The sequence below is a fragment of the Filobasidium floriforme genome (genome assembly GCF_021052385.1).
Source record: "Filobasidium floriforme strain CBS 6241 chromosome Unknown HD553scaffold_25, whole genome shotgun sequence".
In the NCBI taxonomy this organism is placed as follows: domain Eukaryota; kingdom Fungi; phylum Basidiomycota; class Tremellomycetes; order Filobasidiales; family Filobasidiaceae; genus Filobasidium; species Filobasidium floriforme.
Window position 1 is genome coordinate 152,284 of NW_025763646.1, and position 19,337 is coordinate 171,620.

General features: G+C 52.3%; 7 protein-coding genes across 7 annotated transcripts; 4 read left to right on the top strand and 3 right to left on the bottom strand.

Moving 5' to 3' along the window:
* The first annotated feature begins 122 nt into the window (after positions 1 to 122).
* HD553DRAFT_318642 (hemerythrin HHE cation binding domain-containing protein) lies at positions 123 to 1,472 on the top strand. Its single transcript, XM_046180906.1, has 5 exons — positions 123 to 186; positions 301 to 545; positions 643 to 738; positions 828 to 933; positions 1,028 to 1,472. The coding sequence occupies exons 2-5, from the start codon at positions 396 to 398 to the stop codon at positions 1,225 to 1,227; spliced, it is 552 nt and encodes a 183-aa protein (XP_046033315.1). The 5' UTR covers positions 123 to 186; positions 301 to 395; the 3' UTR covers positions 1,228 to 1,472.
* A 961-nt stretch (positions 1,473 to 2,433) lies between these two features.
* Positions 2,434 to 6,959, top strand: HD553DRAFT_363181 (uncharacterized protein; the record flags this gene model as incomplete). Its single annotated transcript, XM_046184023.1, has 6 exons — positions 2,434 to 4,821; positions 4,882 to 5,073; positions 5,134 to 5,976; positions 6,033 to 6,134; positions 6,194 to 6,352; positions 6,412 to 6,959. 6 exons carry the CDS (start codon positions 2,434 to 2,436, stop codon positions 6,670 to 6,672), a joined length of 3,945 nt encoding a protein of 1,314 aa, XP_046033316.1. The 3' UTR covers positions 6,673 to 6,959.
* HD553DRAFT_289123 (uncharacterized protein) lies at positions 6,497 to 9,309 on the bottom strand. Its single transcript, XM_046178315.1, has 11 exons — positions 9,028 to 9,309; positions 8,808 to 8,919; positions 8,623 to 8,706; positions 8,530 to 8,541; positions 8,354 to 8,450; positions 8,191 to 8,259; positions 8,023 to 8,118; positions 7,625 to 7,953; positions 7,360 to 7,545; positions 7,054 to 7,295; positions 6,497 to 6,984 (listed from the first exon to the last, which is right to left on the bottom strand). The coding sequence occupies exons 1-11, from the start codon at positions 9,200 to 9,202 to the stop codon at positions 6,917 to 6,919; spliced, it is 1,470 nt and encodes a 489-aa protein (XP_046033317.1). The 5' UTR covers positions 9,203 to 9,309; the 3' UTR covers positions 6,497 to 6,916.
* Positions 9,310 to 11,555: 2,246 nt separating this feature from the next.
* Positions 11,556 to 12,348, bottom strand: HD553DRAFT_326528 (uncharacterized protein; the record flags this gene model as incomplete). Its single annotated transcript, XM_046181712.1, has 3 exons — positions 11,556 to 11,842; positions 11,913 to 12,221; positions 12,279 to 12,348. 3 exons carry the CDS (start codon positions 12,346 to 12,348, stop codon positions 11,556 to 11,558), a joined length of 666 nt encoding a protein of 221 aa, XP_046033318.1.
* Positions 12,349 to 13,059: 711 nt separating this feature from the next.
* Positions 13,060 to 14,449, bottom strand: HD553DRAFT_363191 (uncharacterized protein). The gene is made up of 2 exons (XM_046184024.1): positions 14,267 to 14,449; positions 13,060 to 14,181 (listed from the first exon to the last, which is right to left on the bottom strand). The coding sequence occupies exons 1-2, from the start codon at positions 14,442 to 14,444 to the stop codon at positions 13,157 to 13,159; spliced, it is 1,203 nt and encodes a 400-aa protein (XP_046033319.1). The 5' UTR covers positions 14,445 to 14,449; the 3' UTR covers positions 13,060 to 13,156.
* A 489-nt stretch (positions 14,450 to 14,938) lies between these two features.
* HD553DRAFT_318646 (uncharacterized protein) lies at positions 14,939 to 17,270 on the top strand. Its single transcript, XM_046180907.1, has 3 exons — positions 14,939 to 15,138; positions 15,194 to 16,836; positions 16,966 to 17,270. Exons 2-3 carry the CDS (start codon positions 15,394 to 15,396, stop codon positions 17,131 to 17,133), a joined length of 1,611 nt encoding a protein of 536 aa, XP_046033320.1. The 5' UTR covers positions 14,939 to 15,138; positions 15,194 to 15,393; the 3' UTR covers positions 17,134 to 17,270.
* A 176-nt stretch (positions 17,271 to 17,446) lies between these two features.
* HD553DRAFT_318649 (NADP-dependent oxidoreductase domain-containing protein) lies at positions 17,447 to 19,328 on the top strand. The gene is made up of 8 exons (XM_046180908.1): positions 17,447 to 17,590; positions 17,657 to 17,686; positions 17,753 to 17,999; positions 18,080 to 18,110; positions 18,199 to 18,452; positions 18,542 to 18,684; positions 18,772 to 18,923; positions 19,033 to 19,328. Exons 1-8 carry the CDS (start codon positions 17,551 to 17,553, stop codon positions 19,048 to 19,050), a joined length of 915 nt encoding a protein of 304 aa, XP_046033321.1. The 5' UTR covers positions 17,447 to 17,550; the 3' UTR covers positions 19,051 to 19,328.
* The last annotated feature ends 9 nt before the right edge of the window (positions 19,329 to 19,337 follow it).

A 19,337-nucleotide genomic window follows, 5' to 3' on the forward strand; every position in this document is an offset into this window, starting at 1 on the left:
TCCTCACGTCAGCACATCACGTGACATGGCTGACTGATCGCTCCCACACACTTTGGAACCATGAAGACCGAGCTCGGTCAATTCCGTTTTGCCTCCCCAATCATCGACCTCGCGAATGTCGACACCCCATTCAATCACCTCGATCGTAACATTCCCTCGGACGCTCAAATGCATTTTCTCGTTATCGTATGCGCTCGCTCTTCAACATAAGATCGATCTCTTTCATTTTGGCGCTCATCGTTAGCTCGGTCTTATCGGTGGATCGTTTTATGCGACCCTTGGCCTTCCTACCTGCTCTAGTCCGACCTAGCTACTTCAATAACAACACGACCAGAGCTTTTTTCAACTTCAACGCCGCTTCCTCCTTTTCTACGAGCTCACACGCACTTGCCAACATGGGCCGGACTCGAGAACCAGTCGTTGCGAGTAGTGCAAAGACCGATGCCGAATTGACGGACCGGGAGAAGAAGGAATGGAATCACCTGGCGGATATGATGGAGAGGTATCATAATCACTTCAAGCACAACTTCCATGCCATTTATCAGGTGAGTTATCGTTTCTCCTCACATCCTCTTGAATTTTGCTGGTCTACATCAACTTACGTGATCTGACATTGTTGTATATGACTCGGTTGATCTATAGAACGCCGACAAGTACCCTAAAGGCGGGCCTTCCCTAAGACGGTTCTTGCAAGAATCTCAGGGACTATACAGGAGCCTCGACATGCATCACCGAATAGTAAGTTCATCGTCCTCATTTCCGAACATCCTGGCGCTTTCACGGCCGAGCTGACGCGCTGCTACTTGATTAAAATTCGAATTCGATAGGAAGAAGCCTACTTTTTCCCATTACTGGCTAAACGGATGCCCCAGTTCAAAGCGGGTGCAAGGGAGAGTGGGGAGCATTTGAAGAGCCACAAAGCTATCCACGATGGTCAGTACTTGTCTCGCTCCCGTTTATCCTCCAGCCCGCGAATTGATTCGGGAATCCCGAGCTGATATCTGTCCACGCGTTTCGGATGAAATAGGTATCGAGACGTACGCCTCCCTGCTGCTCAAATACGCCTCGGACCCATCGACCTATTCTCCCGAAGAACTCCGGGGGAATATGGATTCGTGGCGAGAGGTCTTGTTCAGACATCTGGACGAAGAGGTCGAGGATCTCGGGTGGAAACGGATGAGGGAGGCCGGGTTTACGTTGGAGGAGATCAGGGCGTTCCCCGAGTAGGGGGATCGGAAGTATCGGTGTAGGTGTTGTAGTATTGCTTGTATCGCATTCCGGTGAGACCGCATAGATGGCACAAGTTTCGTCGAGACGTGTTCCATGTATGACCTGATATCGAGGTCCTAATTGAGAGCGACTAAAGCACCTGCGACTGATATGGAGTGTGTGGAATCACTGCAATGCTTGCGAGTGAGTCAGCCGTCGGCAGCTTTCAGGAACGATATTGACCGGATCTAGATGTCTGTACAGAGATATGATCACCTCAGGCCCTCGTATCACAGTAAGGAAACGGCAGCCTGGAATGGCTACCCCGGTTAAGAGAATCCGTGTGTAGTATTCTGATCAACAATGAATTCAGCGGTTCGTATCATGGAAACCTGTGCGCCTATTTGGATAGCTTCGAGAGCAAGCACATAGTCACTCGCGGTTTCGCGTATCCTGTTGATCGAAGGACTCGCTGGTAAATCTTGGTGGAGTTTAATGCAGAAGCTATATGTACGTGCTGAACTGATGACGGTCGAAGTCTCTCTACTACAAGCTCAAATTTCCCAGCGCGAATTGCTGCTCTATTGGCGGAAATGGGAAGATCTTTGGAACTAGACGAGGTTATGACGGATCTCCATTGCGGTTCAGCTGGATGGAGACAGAAGCGCAATCGTGGAACGGCAAGTGGCAGGAGGGATGATACGAAGGACGACATGGGGAATGAGGTAGTTCAGGCTGTTCGAGTCCGTTGTGAAACTTTGGAAGAGCGGATCCTGGTTCCGTGGCCATGAACGAGTCGCTGCGTCGCGTACCGTTGATCGCTGATGAAACGCGCGCGTCTTCTCTTTTGTTCCCCTCATGCGCCTATCATGCCGTCGACTGATTGATGCCATCAATCCTTGTCGTTGCTCGATCGTGATCCATCATTCTGATCAATCTCGAGTCATCGGATTCATCAAAACACGTTGCGAGTCTCCTGATCCACGTAAAAGACAACTCGTCACCTCGCCGCGCCTCTCGGAATTCCTCTTATACTTCTTCAAACATTCCCCTCTTCGGATCTCTCGTCCCCCTTGAAAAAGACACTCTCGTCTCCCATCCCTTTCATTCTCTCAACATTTCTCAAGACTCCGTTCAAGATACGCCATCTCGCGAACCCACTCGCCAGGCAACTCTAGCCAACCTCGGCCAGCTCACGCTTTAGCAATCGGAGACCTGGTGACAATGAGAGGCTGGGGAGCCGAGGCCAACACGGTCGACAGGTCGGAATTCGATCCTCACCAACGTCGCGTCTCCCAGCCACACCAGCACCAGTATCAGAATCAGAACCAGTACCCTCATGCACCTCACAATCCGCAGCCCTTTGACCATCCAACTCGTCATTCGTTGCCGCTGAATCCAGATTCCAACTCGGACTTGAAACGAGAGGGATTCCAAAGACACGTCTCTGGATCTTCTTCCTCTGGATTCTCGGGAGGACCAGGTCCAGGGCTAGGATCTGCACCGGGAATGTCAGGCTATCAAGGAGTTGGCGGTGGTAGCGATATGCGTGGAAGTGGAGACCGACAATCGGGTGGATGGGGAAGCGGAGGACGGGGTTCCTTCTACGGCTCTCAACCGGGTCGAGGGCATGGTCGGGCTGGAGGAAGAGGGGGAGGGAGACAGTTCAGCGATTCCAGGAAAGGTTATGCGGGAGAAGGGAGGCCGAGGAGCGAGATGGCGGGGGTGTTACACGCTGTCGAGCTCGGAAGGCAAGGCAGTCAGCGCGGCGGTGGGGGAGGTTGGGGAGAGGGCGAGATTGTGGACGAAGCTGTCTCTACCTCTGGATCTGCCAGAGGATCTACAGGTGACAGGGGGAAAGGAGAGGAGTACGTCGAACCGACCATGTCGACCGCGCTGGAAAAGCCTATCACTTCTTTGCAAAACCAATCCGAGGACTCCCAGGGTTCGGAGAGGTCCGACCAGGAACAAGAAGACGGAAGGACACCTCGAAATGGACACATCAACCTACCTACTAAAACGGAGAACCCAGACGACCTTTGGCGAACCGATACTCTGATCGGGAACGCGTCAGAATCCCCACAACCCCCTTCATCCATCTCACAACCACCACAATCCTGGTCGAACGCTTCTCCTCTCGCTCGCAACCCTTACAACTCCCGATCTCGTCAGCCTTACCACGGGAACGGAGCGCACAGGAGGGGAGAAGAATACAAGGCGGTTATCAGGAGCAAGATAGAGAATTTGGAGGATGAAGAGAAACCCGCTTTCGTCAAGGCGAAAGAGAAGGTGCAGGGGGACGCTGGGTTAGGAGCTGGAGCTGGAGCTGGACCTGCAGCGGCAAGAGAGGCCAAGGCGGAAACGAAGAAACGCGATGAAGATGGTGAGGTCGCTGCAGGAGAAGAGAAGAAGATCGAGGAATCAGCCGGAATATGGGGTGTCCTAGGACCGGCTGACGAACAGTCCGGGAGAGGTCCGATGGAATCCAATTCCAAGCTATTCGGACCGGCTAGCCTCGCCGCGCAGAGCCTCGAGACGGAACACCCTGGGCATTTGCAGCTGGGACACGGGGTTCCACCTTCGCAGCATAGGTTACAAGGCGACGTCGCGAGGAGGATATCGGATTCTGGATGGGGAAGCAGGGCGAGAGGTCCGAAAAGAGTTGGATCGGGCAGAGGCGGGAGAAGGGGAAGTAAGGGCGAAGTCCGGGAAAGTGGGTTGGGGGAAGGACCGCAAGCTTCTCCAGCTCAACAAAAAGAAAATATCGGACAGTCTGTTCAGCCAGAGGAGGATACACCTCGACAGACCGATACATTGCTAGACGGGGAGGACGCCAACGCGTCAATCGCCGTCGAGCCGACCGAGAGGATCGACGACACTCCACCGTCCTCCAGCCCTGCCGAGTTGAATCAGTCACAGCAAGCACCTGGACCAGGGTTCTCCGCTCATACTCGACTGTTGACCATGGCTGTCAACGAACTTCGACCTGCTGTCCAGGAAGTAAGCGCACAACAGTTGAAACGAGTCGGGCATAAGCAAGATCGGGCGGATTATGTTGCTGATTGGAAACGATCTCAAGCGAACGAGCCGACGGCGGACTCTAAGGATTGGGAAGAGAAGAGCATCGCGAGCGAGGCTCCTAGCCGGGCTCCTTCGAGAAAAGGAAGAGGAGCGACCAAGGCTCCCCCTGTATCTGATCAGAACGGTATCCCAGTCGTCGTCGCTTTGCCGCGACCCGGTCAGAGGAGGCTCGTTGAAAGCGGGAGGAAACTCGCGCGAGATGACGAAACGAAAGTCACGAAACAGCAAGCGGAAGGATCCGTCGCGAGCGGCATGTCTGGGTACGAAGCGCAGCCAGATGAGGACTCGGCGACGATCATCAGAGGGACTAGCTTCGATGGGATCTGGGATACGGTCCCGATTGATGAGGAAGATGCTTCGAGCGCGAAGAACATGGATGCGAATGAGACGGGATCGACGCGCTCGGCACGCAGCGAAAAGAAGATCGTCGTGCGCTTGCCCACACCAAAGAGTTCGCCATTGCCTAGTCTGGCGGGCAGCGATCATGTGCCATCTCCTTTGATCAAGATGGCCGTATTGGCGGAGAGTCAAGTAGGTACCGTCAAGTGCCCACGGTGACGTAGGTAGAAGGCTGATTTTGTGCAACGGCAGCAGCAGCAGCAGCAGCAACAGGTCGAGGACGCGTCATCCGATCCTGGTAATCTGCAGATCCAGGAGGGTAATAACACCCAGAATTTGGAAGACAGTATACTTGGATTGCATTCTCTTGCAACTGCTGCCGTGACCCCACCGGAGGACTTGAAGCCAAGCGATACGGTGAAGATTCCGGCAGATGTGCTCGAGGTACAGTCCATTTCCCGCTTATGAGGGGCTATATGTATTGACCTTAGTCTGCTATGATAGAGCTTCGACGCCCCTCTAGGTGTACATGCTAGAGTTAGATCAGGAGAAAGTCAAACGATCTATTCGGGAAGACCCAGTACCTATCCATCTTCCGAAGTCCATCAAGTCGCCGGTACAACGGCCAACCCGGTCCACCGGTCCAGATCAAGTCTGGGATCTCTACCGCTGGAAAAAGTTATCATCCCGTTAGACGATCTCAGCGACGTGGAGAGCGAGTCGCAGGAGACAGTCGATGCCTCTGTCAGAAAGGAGACAGTTCCATTGCCAGTGGTCTCGCCAGTACCTCCTTACAACTATTCGCACGTCTCTCCTCCAATTCCCTATTTCACGAGACAACCTGGTATCCGGTCGGCAGTTATACCCGAAAGACGTCTACCTGAAATGTCTCCAGAGGTGTCTCGCCGCTCACCTCTCACATATCCGAACGAGATGTCGCTGCAGCAACCGAACGGAACATCCCGCTATCACAGCCGCGCTCACCCTGCACCAACCAAGTGGGAGCTCAAGATCGAGAGCATGTTGCACAGCGTATCGGCCAGGCAAAATCAGAACGATCATACGAACCAGGAAATTCGATCACTTCGTCAAGAAGTCACCGCCTTGCAACAACACTTGCAGGAGGCACGACACCGTGTCTACGCCGCACAAAGCGCGGTAGCAGAAAAGCAGTCGCACGTCGAGCAGTTGAGCACGAGAATCGGGGAGAACGCCAGAACGGCGCAGATGTACGAAGGATCGCTGGCAGCAAGAAATGCGGATCTGGCCTACTGTCGTGGTAGAATCGAGCATTTGGAGAGCATCTTGCTGGCAAATCAAAAGTTTATCGCCGATTTACAAACCAAGGTGAATACTGCACGTGAATATGTTGAAACCGATCCGGTACTGAAAAGCCAAAACAGGTAGCAGAGATGTCTCAGCCAAAGAAGGGCGACAAGACATCAGAAGAGTCTCGCATTCGCGGTAATCTCGATCGGATCCTCGAACAGCAGCGACAGACTCTCGTGAGTCGCGATAAATACTGTACACCGAAAATCAGTGCTGACGTATCGGATAACGCCAGGACCATGGAAAGAAATTCGAGCAGAATCTGAGCGTTACCATGCAAAAGCTGCAAGAGTCGCTCGATTCTGCAAAAGAGACGGGATCGGACCAAGTTCGCCAATTCGAGAGTCAGGCGGCCAGTCTCAAAGAACGCGGGTTACAGCTGGACGTCAGGGAGGTGAGTATTGCCTAGACCACCGTTACGAGTATATCGCTGACGCTTTCTACATGATCTAGGCGAACTTCCAGCTTACGCAAGTCGAGAGCGAAAGGGACTACTACAAGCGCCTCGCCAAGGACCTGCATGATCAGCTCAAAGAAAGCAATTCCAAGCCTCGGACCGTCTTCGACATCGATCCTGATCGTCCAGGATTCATTGAGACGACTTACAACTCTGACTTTGCCGCGTCTTCGCTCGATCGCTTGATCGGACCGTCTCGTTTTGGAATGCCCAACACGCCACCCAAATCTACCCTCGATCTACGAGAGCTGCGATGAAACAGAACGACAAGAGAGAAGAGACGTTGAGAATCGGAACATGTATAACGCGGCTATTCCTCTTCAGCCATACACTCGTTTGACTCGGTTTTGTACCAGAGAGCATATCGTCGAACATTAATCAAGCGGCTTCGTGCGCACTACATTCACAAGTCGATGTCTAGCTGTAAAAATCTCAGCATCGGCGATACATAACATTAATTACACGGATCCAGGGCACTAGCATTGTTGTGGTTCGTGTCAATCAGTACTGGGTCGGAGGATGTGTCATGAGCGGGCCGGCGGGTGGTCCAGGAGCGGTCTCTCGGATAGCTGCAAGTGTGGCATAGTCTACATCAGCTGACACATACAACATTCGTAGGCAGATAGGCCTCGACTCACGTAGGTCAGAGGTTGCGGACGCAAACGAATCTTGGCTTGCGATAGAAGCGGTCGTCGCATGCCTGGAGCTATCAACGGGGGAGATCGGTTGGTTCTGGGCGGACAGACCTGATGCTTGTGAAGCACCAGTGTTGGATCGCGCTGGACGGCTGGTAGCAGAAGGAGGCTGTTGCGCCGTCGAGCTGTCGGCAAAGATGAACTCTTTGACGGCTCGCAGCAACTCTGCTGGGTCTTTCGACAATCTTTTTGTAGATCACACGTAAGTGGATGTCGTTACCAGAATTCTAATGAGGCTCCGTGACTTACTGGTCCAGGTTCAGCTTGGGCATCCACTTGTCACCGACGGGCTGGAAGAATCGCTGTTGGTGCGTTTGTCCGCTGGATTCTCGTCGTCGAGCCATCTCTCGCTGTCCGTCTTCCACTTTGGCCTTGGCCTCGGTCGCAGCGTCCATGTCAGATGCCTTGATAGCAGCTGTCAAGTCTGCCCATTGTCTAGCAACCAACAGGAGAATATCCGGCAATCAGCGAACGTTCTTACCAGACGGTTCCTGGAAAAGCATTCGAGACTCACCGTCGACTCTCGTTCGCCTCCTGTTGATCCTCCGGCAAGACGGTCTTCGGCCGGACCTGCGCCCTCGTCGCGTCGAACAACGTCTGCTTCTTCCCACCCTTATCCTTGAACTCCATCAATCCATCCCAATGACCCGTAATTTCCCCAGCCGAACCTTCCGGCCCTCGAACGTGCCCGGCGATAGCGTTGTATCCTCCAGAGATCCAGCCCTTGGTCTTCCATTCGATATCACACGAGTAATGGGTGGCGGGACAGGTGACAGCGGTGCTGTCTCCAAGTTCGAGCATCATCTTGCCGAACAGGATTCCTCGGGCGAACATGTTGGGCATCTACGTCGATTCGAGTCAAATCTCAGTACGCTAGTGTAGTCATGGGAGAATTTCAACTTTATGACTTACCGTCAAGGTGTACTCGCCATCCTCTGGCCTGTCCAACAGCCTCACCCGGTTCTCACCCTCCATGATCGTCGCCACTGAATTGCCCAAGAATTTAGACTATCAAGCAAGGAGCGAGTCGGGGGTAAGTTAAAGAGAAGAATGTATCATCATAATTTAGCTTGAACGGACCTTGGGTTTCAGTTCTCCAGTAACAACAACCCCATTCTGCGGCGAAGTATAGAAGAACGCCGAAATAGGCTATATCGAACCCAAAGAAAACCAATTTCGTTCCGTTTCCTATCAGCTATCGTGCTTTTTCTGATGTCCAGATCATAGATGAGAGATCGCTTACGGGATGATGAGAGACCTGTTCAGCGATAAAGAACCCTTCCGAGCCGTCTTCGTAGGTGTAGGTACATCGGAAGAATTCGCCGAGGACGGGGTTGTACCTGATAAGACCGCAAGTGATGACTTCTTTCAGCACGAGGCATTTCAATCGTGAGTCAGGACAGGAGGAGGGAAGCTTACGGTTTCTTGACACTGATCAAGTGATATACGGAAAGCCAGGATGTCAGTTCGGCCGGTAAGGAATGGTACGAGTTTCGGCGATGTGCGGCTTACCCTTTCGGCTTGATATGCCATCCGGCCAAGATCAATGCTGTCACTTGAAGCAGCCTCTGTTTAGGATCCTGAATTTGTCCAGCTCTATACACGAAGACGGGTGAAACGGGAGAAGCAAATCAGTCAGCATGATTGCGAAAGATCCTGTTCGAGATGACCATTGTCCGACGGGTTATGGTACGTACTTGAACATGAGTTCTGGGTGAGCCATAAAGTCGGTGATACGTTCCAGCATGGATCGAGGCTCGAGAACGAAAGTCGGAAAGGTGATCTTTGAGAGGTCCATCCCGATCCTCACTATCAAGGTCAAAGTCACAACATGATAGAAGCGGAGGCGAGGTCAGCTCAGCGGCGTAATATGCGAAAGGTCACCCGGTCTAAGCGAAAAGCGTCTATGCTACGCACGTTGACTGATCATGGCCGACAAGACGCTCCCTTCTTCCTTGTCCAAGATCTCGACATCGTCTGGTTTACCATCCGGAGCTTGTCCTCGGTCGGGACTACCAGGTGGACCGCTGGTATGACTGGCATCGGATCCTCGTCGACGGATAGCGTCGGTCGCCCCCGAAAGAAGACCCATGGCGATCGATTCGAATGGGGATTGCTAAGGAATAGATTTGGTGGTAGCTAGGCCGCCAATGAACAAGTAGTGATAGTGAGAGATGAGAAGATCAGAGTTATACCAAGTCATAAGCACGGCAAACGAGGCCAAAAGTCTACCCTTGTACCTCCTCCCCGGCTGACATATGACGTATCCTTCCCTAGCAAACGACGTCCGCCCCGGCCCCCCGTCGGCTCCCGGGGTCGACGCGGGCAACGTCGAGTCTCAGGTCAAGGAGTCCCCGTATCCGAAACGCCAAACTTGCTATCAAACCTGCGCCTGAACTTTGATCGACACCTACGGTCATACAGTATTGACCATTCACGACGCTCGAGAACCACTAATGTCGCGGCAACATACAGGACTTTGGCAGAGTCTCAATACCCCTGATGCTTCGAAGCGGATTGCATCGCCGAAGCACACGTCGATCGAAAAAATGCTAACATGAAACTCCAGCGACGCAGTTCATGGTCTGCAGGCATTTCACTCGTTACATGCTGAGCATACCCACTGGAGTGCGGGAGAGTACATTCGAGATGGGACGAACGCATTGCGATTCATGAGAAACCTACGAGTTCCATCATTGGGTGGGACGCCGTCTGACCTTCTGCTGACCATCTTTCCTGGTGAGAATGAGCTGGGTAGGACTCGCTTGAGGGTCCGACGAGCCTGCCTCGGCCTTGACAGGGGAACCGAAAGGAGAACCCTTCGCCCCGCCCCGGAAGAAAGTGCGTAGCTTCGAAGGGCGGCGGTGCTTGTTTTTTCCCTCTCGCTTGGCACTTGGAGACGAAGAATTCCCGACGAACTCGGCAAGGCTCACGGGTGGGCCCTCCCGACCTTCACCATAGGTCGTCATTCTCTTTTTTTGGGGCGTGACTAGGATCAATGATCATCGAGCAGTTCAATCAATCATAGCATACAGGAGTGGTTCAAAGCGAGTATGCTCATACCTGCGGTCTTGGGCCCACGATGCTTTTCGTACACCTGGCGGACTTCAGCGTACTTGGTTTGCAGCGTCTCCAGGTCTTCGTTGGAGAACCCGTTGGAAGCTTTGGAGCTGCTCTGGGAAGATCGACCAGAACCAGAAGGAAGACTACCTTTCACCAGCTTGAGTATCTCCTTAGAAGCCTCCATAGTGTCCGAGTCCGTCTTGCCGCGAGTAATGCTCGCCACCATGGCGAGAGTATTCCTTACGTATTCGAGAGCGTCCGTGAGGGATTCAATACTGTTGTGACTGGTATCTAGAAACCCAAGATAGTTACATCGAATTTCTGACGTATCTCGAGAGTGACCGAGAGGAAAGGGAATGATGCCTACCGGTTAGTGAGGTTGCTATTTCGGTCAATCTTGCGACCGAAGATTCAACCATGCTAGTCTGAAGATTGGGTTCCATCTTGGATGTACGAGCTATGTTTTTCAACGATCAACGAGGATATGAATAACGAACCTGATCGATTCTAGCCATTACCTCGCGGTGGGTCTGACTATATATCTTGGAGCTGATCAGTCTACCAGCCACGACTAATGTTACTCCTTTGATTATGGCACTGCGGGTCTCAAGGCATACGAGCCACTGTTCGAGACGAGTCCAAGCAATGATGCCGTAATTATACTTTGATATAGCTTTGATTACACCAATTTTCGCCGGTCGTCGTGCCATGTGGTGGTGATAATCTATCGGCTAAAACAGCCTTTGTGAAAATCATAGACGATTCTGACCGAACTCAGCGTGATTGCACGATCACAAGACGATTTACTCTGCCAACCGGCCTCTTTCCCTCAGATAAGGGCTTGCTTTGATACGAATAGTTAGTCTTCGCGCGCGATTTGTCCAGATATCAGTGAACCGCCCAGGCATACCGATGGTGAGCTCGAAGTCCGCTTCGATCGAAATCGATCCGATGGGAAGTGATCTCATGAAACATCGATTATCGTCTCGTGCCTTAGGGGGATCCCGGCCTAGTTTGTCATGCAAGAAAGGGAAACCGATAAGCTGAAATCATCAATCAACTCCCCATTTTACACTCGAGATTGTTTCTTGATGATGACAAGCTCTCGTCGAACATTGGTCAGAGCGGCTCCCTTAATCATCGTTGGATTATCATTTAACATGTACACATTCACTTGTCAATACAGTTGGCATTGTTGTCGGTCGACTGAAACATCAACTGCAGGGCCGCCTCGACAAGATAAAGAATAACGCGGGCGCTAGCCTGAAACTTCAGCTTCGTGGCAGAGGGCCTTTCGAAGCGGCAGGGGAGTCATGCTGTATTATTGATATCATTTTATTGATCGTCCATCGAAGTGAAGTTGGAGAACCCGTAAGGGCGATTCACTTCTTACGCACAAGTACAAGCTGGTCCCCACGTTTCTTCGCCTTGACAGGACTGCTCGGTCCACTCGATTTCCCATGCTGTCTCGGGCGAGCTGAGCTAGTTGGGCTTTGCGGCGCTATTGCAACCTGATCAGGGTCCTGGGACAATGATTGACTGTTTCTTGCTTTCGACTGGCTTCGTCGCCTAGATCTGTGTCTGTGCGACTCGCCTTGAAGCGCTACCGCCATCGCGTACAGCGCACCGGTCCTGCCCCGTCTTCTGTCGGAAACAACCTTTTTCTTTCCTAAAGAATGCGTGGACGTTGTATAGACGATCGTAATCGCTTATTGAAGAGTAGAAACGAACAGACTTACCCTTCAGGCGGGTTTGCGCCTCTTCACACTCTTCTAGTACTCGCGTATATGCGGTCTTCAAAGCTTTGACCCTTTCTTCATCATCCGCTGTAGTCGTGAAGACAAGATCGTTTGTGTCGAAACTCGCTAAGACGCTACCTACCCTGGTAAATACCTCGTTTGCGGTCTCCAGGATGTCGGGGTCACTCTCTGGGTCGGAACAACCGAGTGATTGCCGGACCGTAGTAAGGACGTTCCTGCACCTGCTCACAGCATCTCGAACTGAGTGAGACTCTACCCCGGCTTGAACGGTGTAATCACGATGCCAATCTTGAGATCGTCACATGAGGATCGATTCGTCGGGCAGAGGAACAAAAGACAACTTACCGCTAAATCCATCTGCTTCACGCTGCAATTTTATTGAAGGAATCTCTTGGTTGTCTTTGCTTGAAGCCATGGTATCGGTATTCTAGGGGTTGACTTCTCGATCGGAAATAAAGCAACTATCGATTGTATGAGAATCGTCCTCTGTCATATATGTATTCGGGACCGTCACAGTATCTTGGCACGCCGCTGACTCCTTTGATTCCCTCATCGTGGGTCATGAGGCATAACAGCCACCGTTCGGGAGCAGTTACATGCTGCAACAGACCATAAGTCTACTCCGCTGAAGGTGAAAGGTTGCTCGCTAGGTTTTAAGCTCTGGGCTGATAACATCTTATCTGCTAGGTGGATCATTTAGACTTCTCAGTCGGACGTTAAACCCCACGCGTCTAGTGCCGATCTTAACACAAAGCTTGCTGTCCTTTACAAGCCTATTTCAGGGATGTCTTTCAGGATCGAGCAAGCGCTTCCGTTGTGCTCGGAGATTGGATATCGTACCAAACACATCCGAATGCTCTACGAAGGACCACGTTGAGATCAAGTGGTGTGCTTGAGCTCCGCTTCTGGTAATATTGATTCTAGTCGAATGCGATCGCGTCGACCATTTGATATCGTGTCTGCGGCATTCTTACCCTGCTTTGGGACATCGGCGAACTAATGGTAGATTCCCGGCATATCAGGCCTCTGATCGCAAGATGAATTCTCTTGGCTTTGACAAAGCCTGCGTAAGGAAACTGATCAGGCCGACACTCCGGCTGCCATTCGCTCGAGACTTCTATTCAACCTCATTCATTCTGTGAGAACTGTATCTAGTACATCATTCGCTGAGAAGGGGCGATCTCCCGGCAGACTGCAGCGATCTATGTATGAAAATCGTGACTTTAACGACTCTGAGCCGTTTGGTCAGAGCGGAAGCTTCCGATCGCAGACACCAATTCTGAGGCTGCTTCTTTACACGAGTTTGATAGTCTACGTCTACGTCGGCCTAATGCACGAGTAGTCTCGCTCTGATTCTGAGAGAGGACCGACGTGATGCTGAGGTACGACCCATCGCTCCTGCTGCGAATGTGCTTATATCTCTTTGGCAGGGCGACAACACCTGTCCTATAGACGGTCAAAGACTCGGGATGGCTGGTGATGGATTCTCCATCGGCATTGGAATCCCTTATCTTGGCATTTAAGATTTCATGCAAGTCCGTTACCGTTTCCTGAATTGTCATGATGCTGCCAGCTGCAGCGGATAGATCATATACGATCTGACTGGGGTGCATTTGAGATTTGGCACAGTAGTCCCAGCCGCTCCTATCAGAGTTCCAACGATTCAAGGTTGTGGTCCGCTTTAGATCTGCCGGATTGTCCGGTACGGTGAAGATAGACCGAAGGTATGTAGTCTCCGTCTGACTTTGCAACGAGCCTTCCCGCTCCAGTGTGTATGCGTTCTTCACGCTCTGCATGCTGGGCATCCTGTCTGACGATAATGCTTTGGCCTCTTCGACGAATTTAATAGCGCATGTCGGACAACAGCATGGCTCTGCATCATCCGGCTGTACAGTGTCGTGCGTACATGTCCAGGGGATCTCGTGTTCCTCATCTTCGGGAGTTTCCGCTTCGAATGCACGTCTTAGACAAGTTGCGGCGTCCCTGTAGATCTGGGCAACTAGATCGCAGAATGCCCCTAGATCCTGTACCAAGGAACGATATGTATCTAAAGTCCCGCACCTGCTTGAGTAATGTTGGTATGGTTTGCCCTCTTTCTGTGCTTTCGCGGCATTTGTTTGGCAACTAGCGCACAGCCTGGTTGTGCCATCACTGGTGTTCAACTGGTTGGCGCAAACGACGAAGGCACCGAAGCTGTTGTATCCAGATCTGTGCTCGGATGTCTGCCATCTTCTCAGTTCATCTCGGGCTATGGGGAGGCAGATTGGCATAGCATGTGCGCGTCAGATTTCATATTCTGGTCTAAGCGTGACGGGAGACATCGCATCGCTGACCTTTGGGCAGGTCCTCTTGTAATCGCTCTAACAAATCGGACCTATGAAGGTATTCTGTACCTCCTGACGGGCCTTCAACTGTGACATCAGGAAGTAGCGTAGACAGGAGCGAGGTAGCCGAACGAACCGATGTAGGGAGGGAGTGAGCGGAATCGTATCGTCGGTGGCGTTTCATCATTCGGCTTAGACTATGCAAGGCTGTCTGTCACAGCTTGTCGAAACGTCTTGTTAACATCGTCAGCACTACCACCTCGCAGGATATATGTACGGCGACGGGTATGGTTCTCGGAAGTTAGAGTTGAATTGAGCTTTAATTCGGTAGGACCTCCTTTATCCACCTGAAACGCTTCACCTCCCGACCCGCGGCGTGGGAAGCGCATCATCGCGCTTACCCGTCCCTCCTCGGTATTTTTCCCGGCGATTCGCTAGTGGCTTGTTTCGATCGCGCGGGGACCCCCTGCCTGTTCAGAGGTTCTGTTTCTAGCGTCGTTCCTTCGCGAGGCGCTTTGTTTTGAATTTGGACGGGATCAAGTTCGATCATGTGCCCTCCCCTCCTCGACCCGCCTCCTCGTATTCTCCGACGCATGGGTCCAGGGGCGAAATTGGATGACTGACTTTCTACCTCGAGGGGTAGGTCGCACGAGCGGTCTCAATCGATCGATACGCCCCTGAGTCGGGATTGCCGGTCAGGCGGGCCAGGCGAAATGACAACAACTAGCTTGAAGCTTGACGAAAACTACGACTGAACGAGGACGACGGTCTATCGAATCATCCTCATGATGGAGATCAAACAACATCATTCGTATCCCTTGCGGTTGTCGTGTTTCGTTCATCCATAATCGAACCTTCTATCCGTTGAAACTCTTCCATCAGTGAGCCACCCCTTGATCATTGGTACGAACCGTCAGCTGACGACCTCGTGCCAAGGCCTTTCTCATTGATTTAGCTAGGGGACTGGCTCTATAATAGTTGGACGGCCCATCAAACATTCTGGGGTCCCCTTCCATCGTTCCCAATCGCATTAACATAATATACCACAGGCCACAGGACAACTTGCATACCCCGATACCAGGATCATATATCACCATTTTCGGTTGCACACGACATACCCCTCACCATCCATCATAATGAGTAGCATCACCTCCGCACCCAACTCTCCCCAGAAGTCTCGCCTAGAACCTCCTCGAAAGGGAAGGTTCGGCGGCGGATGGACTCGAAGCCTGACGAATCTTCGCAAAGAGGCTCAAAGATCGTCCAGCGTCGCATCTCCTATTTCGAGCGGATCGATCAGCTCGAGAGACACCGGATCGGCTTCAGGTGTCCGGCCGATACCCAAGTCCAGTCTGAGCACGACCGCTATTCCCACTCCTCCTGCTGTACCGAGAACGATACAGTCGACAGCAGCATTTTCACCAACGTCAAACAACAGTGCACCTGCAAAAGGTCTCCGGGCGTTCTTTCTACAGTTTAAGAGGAGCAACTCTACCCCGGCTTCGGTCCGGAGCGAGAAGAGTACGGTTCCAGCCTCTGCACCTGCATCTCGACCAGATGTAGCGGTGATTGCAGGATTGTCGAGTGGGAGGTCTAGCTCAGCAGGATCTAAAGAGAGGGTTGCGCACGACGAGGTCTCTACTCAAGACGAGCCCGTTGTCATGCCTCCATCAAAGGTGGAACCGGACAATTCTGCCCCGCTTGAGCCGGCGAATGTGGATGTATCGTCTACCCCACAGGGCGACCACGAAGGAGAGAAAAAAGGGCAGGAAGCGGAAGAGGTCGACCCAGTCAACATTCCGCTCCCTGCTTCTCCTGAGGTTGGAGAAATCTCGTCTTTCGAACCTGCTTTGCCGCTGGAACCCGCCGCGTCCTTGCCTCCTCCATTGCCATTATTCGATGTCAGCTCGACCTCTGTGGAACCGCTCGACCGGACGACTTCTAAAGAGTCGGAGGGGGTTCCTTCGCTTGTCCTCACCGACAAAGCGGGGGAGGGTCGCGACGAGGAGGAAGGGAGCGAGGCGGCGGTGGAGGGGGAACAACTCGTCACGCCCATCAACAACTCGGAGACAACAGACGTTGTGAGAGTGTTGTCTACCGACAGGATCGAGGAGGAGGACGAAGAAGAGGTTGAGAGGGAGGAGAAGAAAGAGGATGCCAGCACGGCGAACGCCAAGCCGCTCGAATTGATTCAGGACGTGCAAGACCCTACGAATTCGGCACCAACCCAGGAGCGTTCAGTCGTAGACACCACCTCTCCTACAGATGCAGGTAGCCCGAACTCGACTTCCAGTTCAAGGGGGAACACGAGCGTATCTCCTTCGAGGGTGGGGAGAGAGCGATCACCGGTCCATGGCGGTGCCGGTCAACACGGGCAACCGCAACAACAGCATCAGCAGTTCCGACAACAATATCAACGTCAGCCATATCACCACCAACAACAGCAGCAGCAGCGTCCACAACAATATCAGCAGCAACAACAGCATCAACAGTATCCCACGTCGACCAGCTCTGGATCGCAAATTTTGGGCAGGAACGGGAGTAGACAGATCAGGCAGAGCGTGTACGGTTTGAACAAGGTGAGTTGAAGCCTTTTTCGAGTTTGACAAGTGAACCCCTCTTCCGGCTTTCGACGGCTAATCCCCTTGTTTCCATGCGCGTCGCCTCTGAACCACTTGGTGTCCGTTCCTCTCAACCTTGATGAACAGCTATCTATCCCTCAATCCGCCTCGTTCTCGAGGACATCCCGATCACCCACTCAGAAACGGATGAGCGTCTCGCCGACGATGCATACGCTTGGAGGGGTGGTGGTTGCGGCCGAGCAGATTTCGGATTCGGACGAGAAGAGGTTGACCGAGGCCATGTTCTGCTCGTAATCTGGTTTCGGGACTTTCTTTTCGGAATGGCATGTCACTTTGCATAGGATATTTCAAAGTTGTATGCGCGATATGCGTGATGTATGTAGGACTCTACTTTGCATTTGTATACCACATCGATCATAATTCAAAGTGAACTCTGTAGTTTGAGGATGGCGGGATGCGGGATGATGATGTCGCGGGGAATATTATCGCTTGGCGACGGCATGCACCGGTCCGGTTTAGCCGAGATCGTTCCGGACGCCAACGACCAGCTATAACAAGGAGCGAGCAGCTAGCTAGCTGGTATATATCGACAGATCAGATGAGGTCAATCACGTCCTGCGACAACCTTCTATCTGCGCAGCATCCGTACAACCTTTTGACCTAGAAATACCTCTCTGATTCTCTGAAAAGCAAATAGAAAAGACAATCGCAATGGTTCAGACTGAATTCAAGCTCAACACTGGCGCTACCAGTGCGTCATTTTACGTCCTGATCGACCTTGATGCAGCCGCCTGACATGCCTTTGATTCTGCAATAGTCCCCGCCGTCGCTCTGGGATCATGGCAGTGTAAGCACATTGTCCATAACGACTCGAAACTCATTTCTCTAGCTGATCGACTCCTCGACTTTCTAGCCGGTCCCGGTGAAGTCGCCCAAGCCGTCGAGGCCGCCATCAAATGCGGCTACCGTCACGTCGATGGAGCCTTCATGTACAAGAACGAGGAGGAAGTTGGCCAGGGAATCAAGAAGTCTGGGATCGACAGGAAAGAGCTGTTCGTGACCACCAAGTTGTGGTCGACTTACCACCGAAACCCGGAGGCTTGTCTGGATGAGAGTCTGAAGAAGTTGGGGTTGGATTACGTGGATCTTTATTTGATGCAGTGAGTGCAGAACGGTTCGATGACTTCAACGTGGTTGGACGATCAGCCAACATCCGAAATTTCATCGTCTCGACACACAGCTGGCCTGTTCCTCTCAACCCTAAGGGAAACGTGAGCCTGACTGCTGAGCTCTTTGTCTCTTTCCGTCGACTTCTAGCTGACCCCAAGTACCACCCATCTGTTTCCCTGCGACCCACAGGACCCCTACCTCCCCACCCGACCCGACGGCAGCCGAGACCTGGACACCGACTCCTGGTCGTACATCAAAACCTGGCAAGCCATGGAGGGCCTCATGTCTACGGGCAAGGTCAAGGCGATCGGAGTATCCAACTGCTCCATCGCCTACCTGGAAGAGATCTTGAAGATCGCCAAGGTCGTACCGGCTTGTGATCAGATGGAAGTGCATGTTTTGAACCCGGAGTTGAAGTTGAACGACTTTTGCAAGAGCAAAGGGTGAGTCTCGCGGGGGCTTGATTGTATCTTTTTGCTTCTCGCTGATGTTCTGAATTGTTCGTGCTTCTACGATCGCTCTCAATATGTAGGATCGTGCTCCAAGCCTACTCTCCCCTCGGATCCACCGGCTCGCCGTTGATGAAGGAACAGATCGTCCAGGATATTGCCAAGAAGCACGATATCGAGGCTGGAAACGTCTTGCTCTCCTACCTCAACAACAGGGGGATCGTCGGTCAGTCCGCGGCAATCTGCTTAGATTTTCGACCGCAAACCGGACGGGAATTAACTTGAAGGCGATGTTTTGCCCCTTGCCCTACAGTTCTGCCCAAGTCTGTGACCCCCTCGAGGATTGAGAAGAACCTCAAGATCGTCGATCTCGACAAGGAGGACATCGAGGCCTTGAACAAGTTCGCCAAGGATTCGGGCAAGTTGAAGAGGTTCTGCAACCCTCCTTGGGGAGTCGATTTCAAGGTCAGTCTGGCAACCTTAATGTCTACCTCACTCAAGGCAATGTGCGCGTACGACTCGGGTCAGAATACGATGGGCTGACCCATGTTCTGTTCGGGTTGACTATCTATAGTGGGACGAGCAGATCTAAATTGTCGCTCGACCGGAAAAGAAGAGGAGGAAGCAGCATCAAGGACGGGTTTATCGAATTCAGCATACAGGCGTCAACATAAATTTCTTAAGATAGCAGTTTGGAGAGAATCAGATGGATGTGTTGCTACGAGCAGGTTGAATGCATATATCGAATACCTTTTAGGGTACCTGACAGCACGATCGATCGAAAGGCTAGAGATTGCGAGCTATCTAAGAATCGTCTTTTCCCTCTGCTTTCTGCTTCGGCGTGCTTCCTGATCTCAAAGGAAGGCCCTCTGGCCTCTG